The sequence below is a fragment of the Peromyscus californicus genome, unplaced genomic scaffold, assembly GCF_007827085.1.
Source record: "Peromyscus californicus insignis strain IS unplaced genomic scaffold, ASM782708v3 Scaffold_8__1_contigs__length_139910024, whole genome shotgun sequence".
NCBI classification, from domain to species: Eukaryota; Metazoa; Chordata; class Mammalia; order Rodentia; family Cricetidae; genus Peromyscus; species Peromyscus californicus.
The window spans coordinates 63,979,579-64,000,592 of record NW_026294606.1 but is presented as its reverse complement, the minus strand read 5'-3'; the positions used below and the strand labels follow the sequence as shown (position 1 = coordinate 64,000,592).

Here is a 21,014-nt window from a genome sequence, read left to right as displayed (position 1 = left end):
AGCTGCTGGGCAGGGGAGATGGCTCAGTGGAAAAAGTACATGTAAGCATGAAGACCCCAGCACCCAAGTAAAAAGCTAAGTGTGGCAACACACAGCTTTAATCCTAATGCCGAGAAACAGCGACAGGAGGGTTCCTGGGTCTTGCTGGTCATCCAGGCTAGCCGAATGGTTGAGATCCAGGTTCAGTAAGAGACCCTGTCTTGAAAAATAAGGTAGAGAGTGACTGAGGAAGACATCCGATGCCAATCTCTGTCCTCCAGGCACATGTGCACATGCACAAAGTTCTAGCTACTGTGTAGATACATTTTCCCATCATTCATTACGTGCTTGCAGCCAGCAGCCTTCTAATCTGCCTATTCTTTAACCCCACTTCTCTACCATGTAAGAACGGGAAGATCCTACTTGTTTAAGAATGCCGGGTGTCCTGGGCGGCAAGGACACTGGAATCAAGCTTTCCATGTAGGAACTCCGGCCATGGGGAGGGAAATGAGGACATTTCCCTCTTGGGTACAGTGGGAGTAAACAGGTTGTTAGGAAGCATACTCCCCATAAAGGAGCACATCCATGTGCCCCTCCTTCCAAGTGGCAAAGCTTCCCAGAATCCATCCTTTCCTAGCATCTCTTAGAAGCATTCGAGAGCAGCCAGTACCCGTCTGCCCCATGGCCCTTGATGCTACCTGTAGGCTCCTGGTGCTGACAGCAGGCCTGCAGAAAGAAGGCTGCAGATGTGCCTGGAATGCGTATGAACACGAACAGCCACTACAGCTGATGTACCACGTTCACGTTGATTAGCCTTATGTCCGAAGGAAGCCTTGCTATTTGTCTCCTTGTTTACTGTCTGTAAAAGACAATTTAGACAATGACAACATTTAAAAGTCATCCAGAGCAATAGAGTCTTTATTGCCACATTCCTACTGGATATTGTTTAAATTCCTCGTAAAGCAATAGAATTTACTGGGAAATGCTTTTTTTCAATCTGACTTTAGGCCTGTATGTTCTTATTTCTTTTATATTTGTTTCTCAAACAAGATGATTTTCGGCTGGGCTGTTATGGTGCACACCTTTAATCCCAGCACTCAGGAGGCAGAGCCAGGCGGATCTCTGTGAGTTCAAGGCCAGCCTGGTCTACAGAGTGAGATCCAGGAGAGGCACTAAACATGGAGAAACCCTGTCTCAAAAAACAAAAAAGATCGTTTTCCTGCTTATTTCTTATAGTTTGACAAAGAAGCTGCACCAGTTTCTTAATCCAACAACATAAAACCCATCTTCTGTTCTGTAACCGCCGAGGCAACCCTTCCCTGTGGTCTGCTGAGTTGCCTTTAGGTGACTGACTGTAGGCGTCTCGCTCCCTGGTCTCACCCACAGACAGATGCTAACTGCTTCTCTTCCTGATACCTCACCCCACCCCCATCTTCAGCCAGGGCTCTGAAATTTAGTGTGGGGAAGAATGTGAATTCTTTTGTTTTGCTCAGGTAGGAGGAGCTGGGGGAGTGGGTGACTGGACAGTTAAGTGAGGGTAACCAGCTGAGAGTCATAGCCTGGGAGCTGCCTGCCCTTCCTGGAAAGCCCCGAGGTCTCCGAGGCCACTGCTTCGTTGGCTCCATCTTTGTTTGGACAGGTGGAAAATCCCTGCCTGTGCTTTCTCACATCTCTGCTCTCTTCCTAGGGCAGGATAGCATGTGCTAATGTCCTCAGTGACCTCTATGCAATGGGCGTCACCGAGTGTGACAATATGCTGATGCTCCTTGGAGTCAGTAATAAAATGACTGACAGGGTAAGTCAGATGTTCGCTCACTGGGATTTGGGTTGACTCATTTTACGTTTACAGACATGGTCTCAAGTGCGCAGCCCTCCACTTAGGGGTATTTATCTGTACATTAAAATTAGCGTACCTAGTCTCTTTTCCCACCACCTCCTCCTCTCCTCTCTTGACAGAAAGCTGAACGTTTTTGGTGGAGGGGGAGACTTGGTAAAGCTTGGCTATACTACTAGAACCTTAGTACAGGCCTGTGAATCAGGCATTGCCTCGCTGGCTCAGACCTGAGACCACTTCCATAGCAAGCAGTCTCTCCGGGCCACGGCTCCACACTTTCACATGCTCATGTTTTTGGGTTACTGCCCAGTAGCTTGTTCTTTGAAGCAGGGTTGGATTCCTGTTTAGGTTATCTTTACTTATTTTTGTCTTATGTGCATGAGTATTTGCCAGTGTGTATGTAAGCACACCATGTGTGTGTCTGGAACTGGAGTTTGACAGTTGTGAGGTGCCATATGGCTGCTAGGAACCAAACTCGGGTCTCTTCGAGAGAAGCCATGCTCTTAACCATTGAGCCATCTCTCTGGCCCCATTACTTAGGTTATTTTTGACAAGATGTGTTTTTATTTCCTTATCTCCCCCCCCATCAGTTTGTCATGATTTACTGATAACCCAGTTTTCTATGGTCTCTCTTTTTTTTTTTTTTTTTTTAAAACCTAGCAGTGTATGCTTTGACCAGTAGTAGCTAGTGGTCTCAGCAAGGACTTTGCTGAGGATGTTACTTCACAGCTCTTAGCAGGTCCTCCCATTCCTTGTTAAACATAAACCTCTTTGAAAGCAGGGCTGTGAATATGTAGTTAGCTTGTCTGGTGTTCTTCAGGACCAGCAGAGAGCTGACTTCTAATAGTCATCAGCCTCTGGGCTAGGCCTGTGGGCAAATGGCATTATACTCCCTACTCTTTCCTGGGCTTCATTCACTTTGTAACTCATACACCTTCCAGCATTTGATAACATGCTTATAGCTAGAAGCACGCCCTGCTTTATTGTACCCTACCCTGTCCGTCAGTTTTTGGTTCTCTGAAGGTTTTTTTTATCTTTTTATAACTACAAATGTAGAACCATCCTCTCTGGGTTTTGAACAGAATTGCATGACTTTTCATCTGTGTCCTTTTAACCCTAGGAAAGGGATAAAGTGATACCGCTAATTATACAGGGTTTTAAAGATGCGGCAGAGGAAGCGGGAACCTCTGTAACAGGGGGCCAAACGGTGTTAAACCCCTGGATTGTTCTAGGAGGAGTCGCCACAACTGTCTGCCAGCCCAATGAATTTATCATGTAAGTTGGCTTTTGTTTCATGTGTCGGGACCTATTTTTCTCTCATTCTCTTTAAAAATAAGGTGTATTAAGGTACCATTCACTTGCTGTACAGCTCACCCATTTCAGGTATGCAGTTGAGTGGGTTTTGGCCTATCCGGAGTATAGAATCACCAGGGTCCCTTACAACACTTTCATCACCCTGAGCAGAAACGCTCCCACTCAGTTATCACTTGCTGGTCCTTCATACACATCTTGGTTGGTGTCTCACTTAGCATATTAACATGGAGTATTTTTATATTCATAAATTTTGTAGCATATATCTGAACTTTGATCCTATTTTTGAGTAATTTTAGACTTTGTAAATTTCACTTAACAAAAATATATACCTCGTTATTCAGCATTTTATTTGTCTATTTTTTGCCTTAGCTTTTTGAGACAAGGTGTCATTCTGTATCTCTTACTGACCTCAAACTCATGATCCTCCTGCCTCAGCCTCTTCAGTACAGGAATTGCAGGTAAGTGCGGCCTTGACAGCTTTTCTGATTTGTTTTATTGTACTTGGGATTGAGTACAGCTGCTTGTGTCTGTTAACCACATCCTCCACCACTGAGCTCTCCCTCCACGTCAGCGTTTTCAGTGCACAGTTCATTGGTTTTGTGAGTACAGGCTTGAGCGGTCATCAGCCTCTCCAGTAGCAGAACGTTTGCATCCATGCAGCAAGCCTGTCTGCATGCAGACATTTCCAGTTTCTTCCTCCAAATGCTCTGGAGACCAGAAAGCTTCCTTTTGTCTTTAAGGATCTGCCTGTTCTGAGCATTTTATATAAATGGAACCATTCTCTGTAGGACATTTTTTTATTGTTTTTTATTGTTTTTTGTTTGTTTGTTTGGTTGGTTGGTTGGTTGGTTGGTTTTTCCAGACAGGGTTTCTCTGTGTAGCCTTGGCCGGCCTGGAACTCACTCTGTAGACCAGGCTGGCCTTGAACTCACAGAGATCCACCTGCCTCTGCCTCCCAAGTACTGGGATTAAAGGTCTGTATTGCCACCCCTAAACTCCATAGTGTTTTTTATGGCCTAATAAGCTTTTGTTTGTATATACCACAATTCTGCTCACTGGTTGGTGGAATTTTGAGTTGTTTTCTCTTATTACTATGAATGCTGTACAGGTTCAGTTTTGTTTTGTTACTTTGTGTATGCACAGACACAAGTTCTCCACATCCCCTCTAGAAGTTGTTCTATGATGTCATTCTGCTCATAGCCAGGCCAGCATAGTGTAGGTGACATCCCACTGTGGTTTTGATTTGTGTTTCCTTGATGACTGATAATGTCGGGCATCTTGTCTTGTAGCTTTCTTTGGGGGTGGGAGAGCATTTCTCTGCGTTCTTTGGAGATGGATCTCAACACAGATTTTCACTTCCCATGTTTGATGTTAAGAAAAGGCACCCTCAGGCTGGAGAGGTGGCTCAGCTGTTAAAGGCTAGGCTCACCACCAGAAAATACAAGCAGAGGCACCCTGTCCTATTTTTTTAAAGTTAGTAGAAATTCCACTTACTTGTTTTACTCTGTGTTTATCTATTTATTTATGGGGGGCGGGGGACAACTTGCAGGAGTTGATTCTCTCCTATCACATGAGTCCTATGAATTGAACTCAGGCCCTGAGAGTTGGTGGCAAGTATCCACTGAGCCATCTCACTGGCCCTTCCGACAGTTTTTGATGACTCAGTAGTAGCTATATGTTAATCTGGGTCAGAATCTAAAAGATGTAAAAGAATCTACAGTAGAGTGGCCCTTATCTGTGCTGAGGCCCCACGTTTCCCATCCTAGGCACCCTCTTACTAGTTTGTGTATTTACTGTTGACATTTTAGTTATGTTTGGTTATTTTGATACCATAACTAACACTCCAAGAGTAATCTTAGAGCAGGTCATTAGGACAAGTTCTAGGAATCCCTAGGTCAGGGCTGTACCAGTAATGCTGAGAGCCTGCCCTTCATAAAGGCTCTCCCAGGATTCACTGCCAGCAGTGAACAGATCAGCCATATTCTCCATATCCCAAATGACAGTGGGTTAACAGACTTAATCTTTGCTGCTCTGCATGGTGGTTTTTTTTTTTTTTTTTTTTTTTTTTTTTGGTTTTTGGTTTTTCGAGACAGGGTTTCTCTGAGTAGCTTTGCGCCTTTCCTGGAACTCACTTGGTAGCCCAGGCTGGCCTCGAACTCACAGAGATCCGCCTGCCTCTGCCTCCCGAGTGCTGGGATTAAAGGCGTGCGCCACCACCGCCCGGCTCATGGTGGTTTTTGTTGGTTTGTTTTTCTAGTACTGGGGGGTTGAACCCCAGGCCTTGTGTATGGAAGGAATGACTCTGCTCTTGAGTGATCCTCACTCACTCTTGCTGTTAAGTGATCCTCGCTCACTCTTGCTCTTGAGTCATCCTTGCTCACTCTTGCTGTTGAGTCATCCTTGCTCACTCTTGCTCTTGAGTGATCCTCTCTCACTCTTGCTCTTGAGTGATCCTCGCTCACTCTTGCTCTTGAGTGATCCTCACTCACTCTTGCTGTTGAGTCATCCTCGCTCACTCTTGCTGTTGAGTCATCCTTCCTCACTCTTGCTGTTGAGCGATCCCCGATCACTCTTGCTGTTGAGCGATCCTCGCTCACTCTTGCTCTTGAGTCATCCTCGCTCACTCTTGTTCTTGAGTGATCCTCGCTCACTCTTGCTCTTGAGTGATCCTCGCTCACTCTTGTTCTTGAGTGATCCTCGTTGCTGTTGATCTTGAGGATCACTCTTGCTGTTGAGTGATCCTCGCTCACTCTGGGCGTGCTCTCTTTTTCAGTTGTTATTTTGGCTGTTGTGTAAAGCAGGGTTTGATCTTCCTGCCATAGTCTTCCAAGTACCTCAGATGACAAGTGGAGAGCAGTGTGCCCAGCTTCTGCTTGGTGGTTTGAATCTTACTCACAAGAGTGAAGTTGAACACCTTGTTTACTTTCCCCAAGCTCTTTTTACTCCAGTAGCTGAAGACATTCCCATTAAGCTTTCTGTGTCTTATTAGGAGGATTCCTTCTCCTAACGGGTGGCATTGGCATGTGTGGGGCAAGCATGAAGACCTGAGTTGTGTCTCCAGCAGCAACATAAAAGCTGGGTGTTGGGGCCGGGCAGTGGTGGCACACACCTTTAATCCCAGCACTCGGGAGGCAGAGGCAGGTGGATCTCTGAGTTTGAGGCCAGCCTGGGCTACAGAGTGAGTTCCAGGAAAGGCGCCAAAGCTACACAGAGAAACCCTGTCTTTAAAAAAAGAAAAAAAAAGTTGGGTGTTGGCAGTGTTCACTGTAACCCCAGCACTGGGAGACAAAAAAAGGCAAGCCCCCGGGGCTTACTAGCCGGCCAGTCTAGCCAAAATGGTGAGTCCTGGTTTCAGTGAGAGACCTTATTTCAAAAAAATAAGGTGGTAAAAGTGACGATAGCACTCAATATTGACTCTGGCTTCTGCCCAGCTCACACACACAAGCATTCATACATACACATACAGACACCAAAAAAAGTACAAAAATAGTTTTTAGCAAGATTTCCTGTTTTGCTTTAATAATTCGTTTATTTCCTTGGTTAGTTTGACTAGAACATGCTCTGTCTTCTTCGCAGGCCAGATAATGCAGTACCAGGAGATGTGCTGGTCTTGACAAAACCCCTGGGGACGCAAGTGGCGGTCGCTGTGCACCAGTGGCTGGATATTGTAAGTAAAGAGCTGTTGAGGAGTGAGGTGGAGGTGAGCTGGACAGTTAGCTTTCAGAGCTGCTTTTTAGTTTCAGTAAAGGCCTTAGATGAGTTATCCATATTCTTATAAAGGAAAATTTAATCCATCTAATGTTTGAAGGAGGTAAGGCCCAGCTTGAGGCATCAGATTGTGTGGATAAGAATTCTGGGAAGTGACATTCAAAATAATATAAATAGGGTTAGTTGTTGGCATATTAGTCCTGGGGTTTGGGGTTGTTGTGATACGCTACTGTTGTCTTTAAATTGGTTAGGAACTTAAGAACATTCAGATGTGTGATGTTCTTGTGGAGAATGAATAAAAAGATATTTCTCCTAAGCATTATCCCACAGAGCTATCATTCTTTTTTTTTGTCATGACAGCGCCAATGACTAAGATTTCCCTCTGCCCTCACATGTGGTGTGTTTAATTTCTGAAACTGCCAGGCTTGAGAAATAGTTGGGAAAGAATAATGCAGACTTATGTCACTTATCAACCATTTATCCTATCTTGATATAGCCACTAAGAAATCTCAGAGCTCAGCCACCTGAGTGCTCTTCCAGAGGACCTGGGTTTTCTTCTCAGCACCCACTTGTGACCAACTACTATTCCAGAGGGATCCAGTGCCCTCTTCTGGCCTCTGTGGGCACTGCATGCGTGTGGTATGCAGACTTATGTGTAGGCAAAATGCCCATATACATAAGATACTAAAAAACTAAATTTTGCCAAGTGGTGGCACACACCTTTAATCCTAGCACTTGGGAGGCAGAGGCAGGCAGATCTCTATGAGTTTTAAGCCAGCCTGGTCTACAGAGCGAGTTCCAGTATAGCCAGGGCTTCACAGAGAAACCCTGTCTTGAAGAAAGAATAATAATAATAAATAAAATTAAACCTCAAAAAAATTTTTTTTTCATCTCAGAGGTGGCAACATTCTTCACTTATTTTCCCTCTTTTTTTTTTTTTTTTTTTTTTTTTTGGTTTTTCGAGACAGGGTTTCTCTGTGTAGCTTTGCGCCTTTCCTACTCACTTGGTAGCCCAGGCTGGCCTCGAACTCACAGAGATCCGCCTGGCTCTGCCTCCCAAGTGCTGGGATTAAAGGCGTGCGCCACCACCGCCCAGTTATTTTCCCTCTTTACTCAGTGATGTGAACCCGCCTGGGAAGTTGCTGTGAAGATGGTCACAGAAGTGCTGTGCAGTTTAGCCTGCACACACTCTTACATGGGGGGGGGGGCAGAAGGGTAAGGGTGTCAGGAATGGGGGAGCCAGGGCCTTCTCTCTCTCCACTTCCACTTCCCAAACTACTGCTTCATGATTTATTTATTTTCAGTGAATACTCAGAATTTGAAAAGGCAGATAATAATGTTTTGGGTTTTGTTGTTGTTGTTTTTTATAAAGGTTAGAGGTAACTGTCAGAGTTTTAGAATCTGTAGTCTGAGGATACTGGTTTTTGACAGGCAGGGAATGATAGGTACAGATATCAGAGTGGATGCTTCTTCTGGGAGAGATGGAAGTTGGTCCTAACGCCTAGCAGTGTGTGGGAGGTTATTGGATTTTGTGATACTGGGGACCAAACTCGGCCTCACATATGCTAGGCAGGCTCTACCCCAGCGCCTTGGGTATTGTTTATAGTGTTCAAGACAGTTAAGTGAATGCGTGAATCATAGAGCAATTAGTGGTCTGTGATATCTTTGTGCCATGAACCTTACTTATATCATTGTGCTAAGTTCTGTGACAATCAGACAAAGGCCTTTTTGTCCCTTTGATAATACCTTATTTGCTCACCCAAGGCTGTCCTCAGTGTGGACAGTTAAAAATTCCACATGTTTGTATCAAGATAGTTTCACTGCACGAGTCAGTTAAAGTAAAAAAAAAAAAAAGGTATAACATAAAAAATGGAAGCCATTTACCTAATAGAGGAGATGGGAAAGGAAGCCAAGGCATGGGGAAAATTCTGTTCTTGTTACAGTGTTCAAGGTTTTGTGAATACTAGTCAAACTCTTACTGAAGCTGCATCCTCGGCCCTTGAAAACAATGTTAATAGAGGAATTTATACCTGGCCAAGTAAGAGTGGGGTCCAGCTTTGTGTCCTGTTAGATTTACATATCCAGCATGCTGTGATATTTACTATGGAAATGTGGGATAAGCAGACAATAGCATGGTGGTAGTTCTATGAAAAATACTAATCACAGAGGAGCACAGAGTTAGAACATTTCTCTGCCTTTTCACACTAGATAAATAAAATTCCTAGAGACTAGTGTGTGGCTTAGTGGTACAGGCTATGCTGAGCATGTGTGAGGCCCTGGGTTTGGTCACCAGCAATATGCATACATATCAGACATACCCCAGTCCCAGGAGATGACTAAGCAAAGTGATCCTTTTGTAAGTGCAGAGAAGTAAAGATGAATCACATTTTCATTTTTCTCTCTCACCTGTGTTCTATGGCTAGCCTGAAAAGTGGAATAAAATCAAGCTAGTGGTCACCCAGGAAGATGTAGAGTTGGCATACCAGGAAGCGATGATGAACATGGCGCGGCTCAACAGGACAGGTATGGGGCAAAGGGCGTTCTGGTGAGGGGTAGAGAGAGAAAGGAGGGAGACCCAGGACGAGGAAGAACATGGCAGTGACCAAACACCAGCATCTTCTCTTGGTACCTGCTTTGGGTCCGTAGATTACTACTGGGAATATAGGCAGATGGTGTTTAATTCATAATTTCAGTATGACAGCTCCCTAATACATTTCAGCTCTTGAATGTGGAAGTAGCATCGGGTTTTGAATCCTGTTGTGAGTCGAGGAGAAGCTGTTCTCAGTAAAAAGAGTTAGATGTGACTTCTAGTAGGTAATTTCTCACCATAATGTCCACATGGGCCTTCCTCCTCCTTCGAGCCAGTTGTTGGGGGGGGCACTTTACGAATCCCAGTAGGGCTCTGCACACCTTTAATCCCAGCACTCGGGAGGCAGAGGCAGATGGATCTCTTGAGTTTGAGGCCAGCCTGGTCTACAGAATGATTTCCAGGATAGCTAGGGCTACACACAGAAACCCTGTCTCAAAAAACAAACAAAAACCCCACCACCAACAAAGCAGTATGTGGGCTGGAGAGGTGGCTCAGTGGTTAAAAGAGCCAACTGCTCTTGCAGAAGTTCAGAGTTGAGTTCCTAGTACCCATCCTGGGTGATTGACCTCCAAGAGCACTTGACGTCATGTGCACATTAACATATTCATAATTTTAAAATAATGAGTTATTTTTTAATTAAAAAAACTGCAGTCAAAACAGTTTGCCCTTTCAATTGTGAAATGGACTCTTAATTACTTTTCTGTTGCTGTGGCAAACAAACACCATGACCAAGGCAACTTACAGAAGAAAGGGTATTGGAGGTTTCAGGGGGTAAGTCTCCTTCATGTCATGGCAGAGAGCAGGGAGCTACAGCAGGAGCTAAGCACTTACATCCTTATCCACAAGCAGGAGGCAGTGAGGGAGAGCTAACTGGGAATGGCATGGACTTTTGAAACCTCAAAGTCTGTCCCCAGTGACACACCTCCTCCAACAAGGCCACACCTCTTAATCCTTTCCAGACAGTTCCACAAACTGGGGACCAAATATTTGACTATATGAGCCTATGGTGGCCATTACTCATCCAGTCACTACACAGGCTTTAGTGCATGACTTTAAACTAGTTAAGATATAGTGGCTTGTTTGATTGAATGGAGAGATGTAAATCTTATTGTATAGGATTTTTATTCAGTTATATAAACCATCACAAAGCAGGTGCTGTACAAATGTCAAGTGCTGCTTTGTCTTTCACATATGTGTATGTATTAATATAGGTGGGTGCATGCATGTGTACAAGTGTACATGCATGTGTGTATACAGAGGCCAGAGGTCAACTTTGCCCTTCACCTTGTATTTTGAGGCAGGGTCTCACTGATCTAGAGCTCACCCATTAGGCTGGGCTGGCTGTCTAGCAAGCCCTAGGTGTCCACCTGTCTCCACCTCCCCAGCATGTGGCACCAGGCACAGGTTTTTTACTTGGGTTCTGGGCTCAGATTTCATACCGTACTGACTGAGCTTTCTCCCTGGCCCCAGCTGTTGTTTTAATTGTAGTAAAATAGCTTCTTTGGCCATAGACAACACCTGTAAATAAGAGATACAGTAAAATCACCCTGGCTGAGTGTGTTTCGCCTGCAAGCTTCAAATGTGTCAAGGAAAGGCTATTCTAAAACTTGACTGTTGGTTACAAGAAAGACAGGCGTTGAAAACTGAGTCTAGATGTACCATGGAGTGTCATTGTGTGGTTAGCTGTTCATCAGAACTTTGTCATTTCAAGTGTTTGCATTTAGACTTACTGGTCAGGTAACATGAAGATGTCCCAGCTACTCATCATGAGCCCCTTTGAAACTGGATCTGAGTTTGTATGTGATAGCCGGGGCATTATATGGCATGTTGACAGCACATCTCTTGATCAAATTTCCATGCTTCTGACTTAGTGTCTCCACCCTATCTCATGTGTACAGTGGACACTGTCAGGCACCCCCCCACACACACACACACACTTTGATCAAATTACAACTGGGATTCTAAGCAAGTCACTTGTTACCTTACGGTTGTGAGAATAGCCGTGAGAGTTTAGCTGTTTTTCTGTGATAAGAGTCAGCCATCACTTGGAAACTATAGCCTCCCAAAGACATATTGAATTATCAATTGTCTGGGGTTTTGTTTTTGAGACGAAGTATCAAGTGTCACTGTAGCCTTGGCTAACCACTCACTCCTAGAGTTCCTCCTGCCTCAGTCTCCTCAGGGCTGGGATTAAAGGTGTGGACCACTATGCCCCTCCTTTCTCAGACTCTTTTAACAATGTGTCTCCGAAGATTTAACTTAAAATATAAGGGGAGGGGGCTTTTTTTAAACTTCCAATCAATTAAATGTTCAGGGTGAGATAAATCACTCATTTGTCTGTAACCTTTTATTTTTGTTGTTTTTTGAGACAGTCTCATGTAGCCTGGGCTGGCCTCCACCACCCTTGAACTTTTAATCCTCCTGCCTCTGTCTCCTGAGTGCTGAAATACCAGGTGTGTATCACCCTGCTGGGTTCTGTGCAGTGCTGGGAATCAAAGCCTGTCTTATGCAGCCTGATTTGATGGAGGCATTTTCTTATTGGGGTTCCCTCCAGCTTGTGCCAAGTGGACGTAATACAAGCCAGCATACCAAGGCAATCCTTGACATGGTTTAAGCATCTTTTTAAAGTATGTCTTTATGTGTCTGTATGTATGAACACATTTGCACAGTGCCCTTGAAGGCCAGAAGAGGGCATCAGATCCCCCGAAGCTACAGTTACAGGAGGTTGTGAAGCTGTTGCTGTGGGTGCTGGGATCCAAACTTGGGTTCTCTGGAAGAGCAACACGCCCTCTGACCTGCTGAGCTGTCTCTCCAGCCCCTCCTTTAATCATCTTACACTGTTTTACTGGTGTTCACACCAGCTAAATAGTTTATAATTAAGCAGAGGCACTTCTCATGGATCTTTTAAAAACGGTAAGCCATTGTTTCTAGAAAGCTTGTTCTTAGCTTTTGATGCACTGCCCCCTGCCCCCGACGAGCACCACTGTGCACCTGTGTGACTGTGGGTATGTGGGTGCTGTGGGACTTAGGTGAGAGTCAGGGGACAGTCTCCTTGGTCCTCACCTTCCACCTTGAGACAGGTCTCTTGTTTGCTGCGGCATATGCCAGATCTGTGACCTGAGAAATTCCCATCCCTGCCTCGGTTCTCACCTTAGGGTGCAGAAATGCAGATGCTCCGTAGGCCCCGTGTTGGTTCTGGGGATCTGAATTCAGGGCCTTGTGCTTACACGGCAAGTGCTTTCCCCGAGGGCCCTCCTCCAGCTACTGACGTCTTCTGACAGTACTTGCTGTGTAGAAATGTGCTGCATTTGGCAGTAAAGCAGAGCTGAGCAGCAGAGACCAGAAAGACGGACTCCTCAGCAAAGTGCTGGAACTCAAAAACAGTCCAGGCACTGACCTTTATCCTTCATAAAATATAACTCCGTTTATAACAAGAATCCCCAAATCTTCCACAAATATGTTTTCCCAAGCCAGCTACTCAGGAGGCTGAGGGAAGATGATCATTGGTCAAGGCCTGCCTGGTTAAAAAGTTTATTGCTAACCTGGGCAGCGTGGTAAGGCTCTGTCTCAAAACTCCAGAAGGGAAAAAAAAAGAGGATGGAATTATACGCTTCCAATAGAGAAGTTTTTTGATTTTGTTGTTGTTTGTTTGTTTGAATTTTCAGTACAATATATATGTTATTTTTGTTTTTTTGAGACAGGGTTTCTCTGTGTAGTCCTTGCTGTCCTGGAACTCACTCTGTAAACCAGACTGGCTTTGAACTCACAGAGAACCCACTGCCTCTGCCGCCTAAGTGTTGGGATTAAAGGTGTGCACCACCATGCCCGGCTCAACATAATATATTTTGATCATATTCTTTCCCCTTCCTAGAGAAGTTTTAAAACTAATACAGATCAGTAGAGAAATCCCAAAGCCCATATTAAAGCCTCTTGTCTCTGTCTGATCCTTGTTTGGAATGTGTTTACTATTTTTTCTTTAACCTTTGTGTTTTTGCTTTGGGGGATTTCTACCTATCGTCCTACTACAATAATTATCTCATTAATGCAAATTGTTTTAGGAAATGCTTTTACACACAAAATATTTTATTTAGCTCTTCACATATGGAGGAAATAGTTCACCGTGTAAAGGGAAAGAGATAACCTTACAATCATGACGGTTCTTATACATGATTGATATTGAGTCTCCCTACACAGCACTTACTAAAGCACTTGAGTTTGAATTGCGTGTTACTTGAAAGATCTAATTAAACTAAATTTTAGTATATAGCGGTTGTACATGATTGCATGTTTATGTATCAAAATGCTTTGAAATGTACTAGTATTGAAATAGAAATGTAAAGATTGCTGTGGAATGTGTCTATTATATTTTCCTTATGTGTTTCATTTGTTTAGAGCATAAAATACCTCTTTTTTTAAAAATTGTTTAAACTGAATAAGGCTAAATGAATACTGTAACTGTGAAAATATCTTTTAAGTCTTTGTCATGTTTTTCTTTTAAAAAAACTATAAAAAACAGCTATTGCAAATTATGTCATTCCTGATTAACCAGAACTTTGTGGTTATTATTAAGTCAATTTTATACTTCCTTAAAAACAACAGCAAAAAAAAAAAAGTGCAAAGAAAATTATGCATGGTTGTCTACCTTAAAACCGCTTCCGTTTGCATTTTTAAGTATTCCTCCATGGCTTCTAGATATTTCCCTTCAGCTTACTGTCGTTGCCTTATTGGTTATTACAATGCACATGGACCTAGTGGCTGCTCTTACTCCTTTTGCATTACTGATTATTTATCCATGTACTTATCCATATACACTGGCACACAGAATTCTGCATGACCAAATGATGTTCTACTAGAAAGACAGTCTACCTTTAACAATCCATTTGAAAATGAAACTTGTCATAGTTTTACTAAGAAACTCGGGCTGTGCTGCTGCAGTCACCCTGACATCTGGCAGGAGAACAGAGCCAAACCGGCAGCAGGCAGGGGCTTTTGGCAAACGGTACTGGAACAAGTGTACATCCATGTGCAGAACCAAAGGGAAGATCGTTGTCTTTCATAGAAAGAAACTCAGAATAGCTGCAGACCTCCAGGAGCATAGCCCAGAAGAAAACTTAGTGGCCTTGGAGAAGACTTCTTAGATACAACAGTTAGATGAACAGAAGTTTGGTACTACCTGAGAGAAGAAGATGGCTGTTGACTGTAATTAAGATAAAACTGTTCTGTACACAACAGCTAAGGTGATGAAAGACACTTGGGAAATAGCTCAGTTGAAAAAGTACTTACCCACAGTCATGAGTACTTGGGTTCAAGTCCCCGAACCCACATAAGGAACTGGCTATGGTGATATACCCTTGAAATCCCAGTGCTGGGAGGCAGAGGCAGGTGGGTCCCTGGGGCTTGCTGCCAGCCAACCTATTATATATAACCAGTGAGCCTCGGGTCTCAGTGTCCCACAACGTAACATGAAGGACTAGAGAGATGGTTCAGTGGTAAAACTCTCTCACGGAGGACCTGGGTTCAATTCCCAACACCCACATGGCCACTCAAAGCCATCTATAACTCCAGTTCCAGAGCGTTGCATGCCCTTTTCAGGCCTCCATGGGCACCAGGCACACAAGTGAAGCCTAAACGCCAATCCACATAAAATAATAAAATATTTTTAAAAATCAAAAAGTAGGATGGGTGGTACCTGAGGAACAACACCTGCAGTTGCTTCTGGCCTCCACATGTACACATACACCACATACATTTAAACATACACCACATTACACGTACACATATACGTACACATACACCATATACATGTACACACAGAAGAAAAGGCAAGGCACAGAGTGGGAGAAAATCTTTACAAAACACATTGCTGGTAGTGGTCTGATGGCCAAAATTTATGACAAATTCTTAAAACTCAAAAGTAAGAAAACAACAAAATCGAAAGGTCTGAACTGACACCTCTTCAGGAAAGGTATTGACAGTAAGACACCCAGAGATGCTCGGGGTTCTGTGTCCTGAGAGAATCACACATTAAAACAGTGAGGTGCTCCTCACACGTGTCAGAATGCCAAACTACAGGCTGAGACAACACCAAACGCTGACAAGAACAGGGAGCAACAGGAACTCTTGTTCATTCCTGGTGGGAATGCAAAACGCACATCCGCTTTCCAGCAGAGTTAGGCCTCTTGGTACAGAACTAATGTTATTGCTAACCATATGATCTAACAGGTGTGCCTAACTGTTTACCCCAAAGCAATTGTCACCCAGGAACCTGCATGAATTGTTTATAGTGCCTTTGCCCCTAACTGCCGAGCTTAGAAACAGCCAAGATCAGTGGGTGAACAGATAAAATGGCACATCCAGGTGTCAAATATTACTATCAGTTTTTAAAGGGGGGTTGCCAATCAATGAAAGCCTGGGGAAGCCTGCTGCATATTGCTAAATGAAATGAAAGAAGCCAGTCATGACCTTCCCGAAAAGGCAAACCATGGAGGCAGTAAAGAGATGAGGGGCTGCCAGGGCGGAGAAGGGAGGAAGAGCTAGTGAAAGAGGCCCGTGAGGCCAGAGCAGTGGAGCTGCTTCTCACGTGCATGTTGTTACACGTTTATGAACACACGGTGGGTACTCATGTAAACCATGCTTCCTAGCTGACTGTAAAATACAAGTTGGACTCATCAAATGCACTAATGCACAGTGTTCCCGTAGGCCGTGTGGGAACCCTGGATGACATTTCAGTTTTTGTTTAAACATGCTCAGTTGATTCTTCTTCCCTAATGCTGCTCTGAATAAGAAAACCTGAAGGTCTGGAGTGGCACAGGCCTGTAATCCCAACACTTGGGAGGTGAGGCAGAAGGAATAGGAGCTTGAGGCCAGCCTGGATCACATATGGACCCTATCTCAAAGCTTTAAGTAAAAGTCATTCAATTCTCAGAAAACTCTAGTTATCTAAGAATATTTAAGTCAGGCATTCTTTCAATGTGTTAGTAGACTGTGGGTTTGTGTTGACGGGTTTCCTCTCTACAGCTTTTTTATTTACTAGGAAGTGGGCCTCGATGGACCTGCTGCTGGGTTCCATGTGGCTGAGTGGTTTCAGCTGCACTGAGAACCCAGTCTCCAGCGGTTAACTCTGGTCTCTGTTGACTTTGCAACGCTGCTTTGTGCCGTCTCTCCTCAGAGAGGCTTTGAGTGGGGAAAGGTGAGTTTTTCTCAAGTCACCCCTCTGCCTCTCTCAGCTGCAGGCCTTATGCACACGTTCAATGCTCACGCAGCCACTGACATCACAGGCTTCGGGATTCTGGGCCATGCACAGAACCTGGCCAAGCAACAGAGGAACGAGGTGTCATTTGTGATTCACAACCTTCCTGTCCTGGCCAAGATGGCAGCTGTGAGCAAAGCCTGTGGAAACATGTTCGGCCTTATGCATGGGACCTGCCCGGAGACATCAGGTACAAGGATCCTGTTCCCTGGTCAAGCTAAGAAAGCCCTGGGCACCAGTGAGTCCCCACTGGGTTTGAGGTCAGGCGTGACAGACGTGTCCCTCCTGCTGTGGGTTCGCAGTGCCCTCCAGTGGGACTGAGGTGCTGTTTTGAGTTGAATGTAGCTGTGTTCTTTTTTATAAGGTGGTGTGGAAGATGGACGCTCAGGAAAGATCACATATCACATTCACTGGAAACTTAATCCTTGAACTCTGACAACCATAGATAAGATTAAACAGGCTGTTTTTTATTTTTTTATTTTTCTTAAAAAGCCTTTAAACTTGGTGTTTTAGCAGAACATCACAGCATTCCCCATTACGTAGAAAGCAGAGTCAGGATGGTTACAAGTCTGAGGCTGATCTCTGCAACATAGCAAAGCCCTGACTATCTCAAAAAAAAAAAAAAAATCCAGGTGTGTCTTGTACATGCTTGTAATCCTCATACTCAGAGGGCGGAAGCAGGAGGATGGCTTCAAGCTTGAGATCAGCCCAGGCTATGTACTGTGATCCAGTTTTAAAAATAAAAAGTTGTTTTAAGAGTGCAATAGTATGGAGCTGGAGAGATGGCCCAATACAGCATGTATTGCCCTTTCTGAGAGGAGTTTCCAGCACTCACATCTGGCAGCTCACAACTGCCCGTAATTCCAACTCTTGGGGAGGTAACGTCTCTGGCCTCCATGGACACCCTCACTCATGAGCATAGGCATAATTAAAAAGGATGATCTTTTAAAAAGTGGTGTAGTGTGTGTACTGTGCTTCAGGGTGTATGTACCACTTCAGAGTCATGTTTCCCTTTTGCCCCATGTTTCTCTTTCCCCCTTTACCTTGCTGCCTCTGTTTACCTTCTAAGTTTTCTTTTCCCCCAATTTTTTTCTTCCTCAGTTTTCCTCATTTCCGTTTCATTTTCTCTAGAACTACTTTAATGCACATTGCTAGACCCAACTCCTAGGAAACTGGTTGGCATGGGCCCGAGTCCCTAAAAGATTCTGCTATCAGGCCAGGGTTGGAGCCCACAGAGCCCTCTACCAGGACTTGGGCATCCTCAGCTCACTGCTCCTTACTAGAAGTAGTTAAACTAGTCCCCTGTTAGCTGCTATCTGGCTAGAGCAGTTTCTGCCACCTAGTGGGCACCCAAGTGAGCATTACCTGAGCTAGCCGCCTCCATCACTTAGCTCAGTTCCTTCGTTTTCTGAAAGTTTTTCCCTGGTCACTTAGAAACTCAAGCTTTCTGGCCTGGCTGCTAGAAACAAGAAGGAAAATTGGTATTTTTGTGTTTTGCAGAAAGTTAAGAGTCAGGACTAGTGCCTAGATATCTTCAAGGAAAGGCCTTCTCATGAGTCTTAGGTTTAAAAACATGTCACAGCATCATTCTCGGTGAGCTGAGGCGTCTGCAGGGAAGCACAGGGGAGGAGCCCTTCTCTTGTGTCTCCTGGTGTGGAGCAGGTCACTCACTGCCCTGTGTGATTCTGGCCCCGCACGTCTTTCTCTTCTGCTAGTGTTGCAGTGGTGTGGAGGGAAGGTCATTTTCAGTGTGAAGTTAGCTGGGTTTATTAGTGTTTTACCGTAGTGGGAGTTTACCAGCAGATCACTTACCCTGTCTCTGGAGCGGAGCAGCCTCTGGGTGTGGGTTGGTTTCGGTGGGGGCACAGAAAGCCGCCGCCGCCTTCTTTCCCAGCACCACACAAATAGTAACCTCCTCTCTCTCTTTGCCAGGAGGCCTGCTAATCTGTCTACCACGTGAGCAAGCAGCTCGGTTCTGTGCAGAGATAAAGTCCCCCAAATATGGCGAAGGCCACCAAGCATGGATTATTGGGATTGTAGAGAAGGGCAACCGCACAGCCAGAATCATCGACAAACCTCGGATTATTGAAGTCGCACCTCAAGTAGCCACGCAAAACGTGAATCCCACACCTGGTGCCACCTCCTAATCTAGACAGAGCTAGCTACTGGATTTTGTTTTTAAATAGATCTATTTCTTTTATCATCACTTCAATTAAAGACTAAGAGCAACACAAATCTCATTGTGTCTACACATCTGGTGACCCTAGGTCGGTTTGTGAGTGGATGCAATTAATAAAATGAAATCCATGGCCTTCTTTTCCTGTTACATTAACTGAAGATGCACCCAACCTCGAGGCAGCTTCTGAGTTGAGAATGATCTTGTTATCCATACTGTTGATTCATTTTGAATCTTTAGATGCGTATCTCTTGCCGCATAGGCGCTTTCTAAAGGTGCTTCCCACCCCAGACATACTGAGAGCTGTGTCACTGGGCAGTTCCTGTCTCCTTTTCTATTTCAGTGTCTCGGTTGACATTCTAGAAAGACAGAATTGGTAAGTGACATGATGGTCTCCCAGGAATCAGAGGGTTGCATGATTCCTTGAGTCTTTGATTTGTGAAGCTGAGTCTAACAACTCGGGGGCATTTCTTCGACCCAGGACATTCTGCAGTAGCTCACACAGACTCAGTTCAGTAAGGTTTACTCTGCATGGAAAGCACTTAGAATAAAAAAAAAAAAAAAGAAAATTCTTTTTTTTTTTTTTTTTTTTAATTTTTTTGTTAGCTTTCCTGACACTTGCAGTAATACCATTAATGGTTCTTTACCAATAGGAAAAAGGATACTTTTTGCAATGTAATTAGATGTTCTATAGTGTGACAAGGAATTGCCTTCCGATAGGGGGTCCATGTATAATACTCATTTATAATTCAATATCTAATTTACTTCGGAAATAATTTTTAAATATAATCAACAATAAAGACTGTTCTGTGGATGGTAGCGTTTGATACATTTTATATTTTGTATAGTGATTTCAGGCCTCCTGTTTAAAATCAGCAGCTCTTTAGCCTAAATCTTAGCCTCGTTTTGTCCTCGCGCCCGTACTTCGCTGTGCACGCATTTTGTCATCTGTGTTCAAATCTGCATTGCCGCCGTGGCAGCTCCAATTTAAAAGTTGGTATTCAAATAAATATTTAATTTTTTTAATTGCTCTTGTATAATCAGATGCCCTTTTTAGTATTATTTCAGAAGCATTTGGGAGGGTTTTGCCTAAAGTACAATTTATTGGGGAAAACTAGATTTTAGTTTTATAAAACTTTTAAGTCTTTCATGGGACCTATATTTTCTTGAATTAAATTTTGTAGTTCTAGAACAAATAGGCAATCTACAAAGGTGTTGTCTGTGTTTCTTAAAAACAGGGGCTTCCTTATCTTTTAACTATGAAGCAGCTGGGGACTCCCATCGTTAAGCACAAGGGCACTGGGTCCTCAAGCACCTTCTTCAATAGAGAAAAGCACCACTTCTCCAGGTCACAATGCTTCCTGCTAACAGGCCCCAAAGCTGCACTTTGTAAACTCACCCAGCCTCACTCAACACAGAAAACCAGGAACCTGCCACTGGGCAAACGGATTCCCTGAAAGGAAGAGGCCGCAGCGTGGTTGTGTCCTTCAGGAGCCACAGGACCTCCTGTATCCACCTAGAGCTGGAACTGAAGCCACCAAGCGTGGCCCTGAGCAGTGGAAGCTGTCACAGAAGGACACTAACTGGACACTTTATAGGAATCTATATGATGTTGGTCCTCGAAAGTACGCACCAGTGGTCTGCAAAATAAAATGTGTTGGAATCCTGTGAGTGCAGAAAGCATACTGTTGGGCTTGCTTCCGTTTTGTTTCCTCACATAGGTGAAATCGAAGCTAATTCTATGTATGGTCTGTCCCCAGAGCTTGTACTTTTCTTGGTGGCAAGCCTGTTGAGATGAAGTTTGATGGATAATACCCTGAGTTGTCTTTAAAGATTCATATAAAAAGAAAATGCTGGGGACTTGAGGGGTCCATGGATTCATGATCCAAGAAAAGCCCTTGTGTTTTCAGAGTGCTCAGAAACCTGTGTGCTGGAATCACCCAGGCATTTGTCAAGAGACATTCCTGCCCTTTCCCCAGACCCACAGAATCAGTAGTTCTGGCTGTGGAGCCAGATAATCAGCCTTCAAAGTGAACCCTTTAGGGCTTTGTACGCTAAAGCTTGAGACCCACTAATCTCAAAAGGAATGCTGACGGGTGGTGTAGAAAGTGGGGCTCTTGGGGCTCTTTGTAGTCTTAGCCTTTCTATTTCCTGTGCTTGACCT

At 44.2% G+C, this 21,014-nt stretch overlaps 1 protein-coding gene across 4 annotated transcripts in view; it reads left to right on the top strand.

Annotated features, from left to right (window-relative positions):
* The window catches only part of Sephs1 (selenophosphate synthetase 1), a 28,733-nt gene extending 8,200 nt beyond the window's left edge, over window positions 1-20,533 (top strand). For 3 of the 4 annotated variants that reach the window (XM_052727216.1, XM_052727217.1, XM_052727218.1), the window contains 6 exons: window positions 1,667-1,774; window positions 2,934-3,088; window positions 6,704-6,794; window positions 9,259-9,358; window positions 16,652-16,864; window positions 18,607-20,533. In XM_052727216.1, the coding sequence (XP_052583176.1) occupies window positions 1,667-1,774; window positions 2,934-3,088; window positions 6,704-6,794; window positions 9,259-9,358; window positions 16,652-16,864; window positions 18,607-18,821 (882 nt within the window). In that variant the 3' untranslated portion in view covers window positions 18,822-20,533. The remainder of the gene's footprint in view (window positions 1-1,666; window positions 1,775-2,933; window positions 3,089-6,703; window positions 6,795-9,258; window positions 9,359-16,651; window positions 16,865-18,606) is intronic. The other variant, XR_008215638.1, reaches the window with a different exon arrangement.
* The last annotated feature ends 481 nt before the right edge of the window (window positions 20,534-21,014 follow it).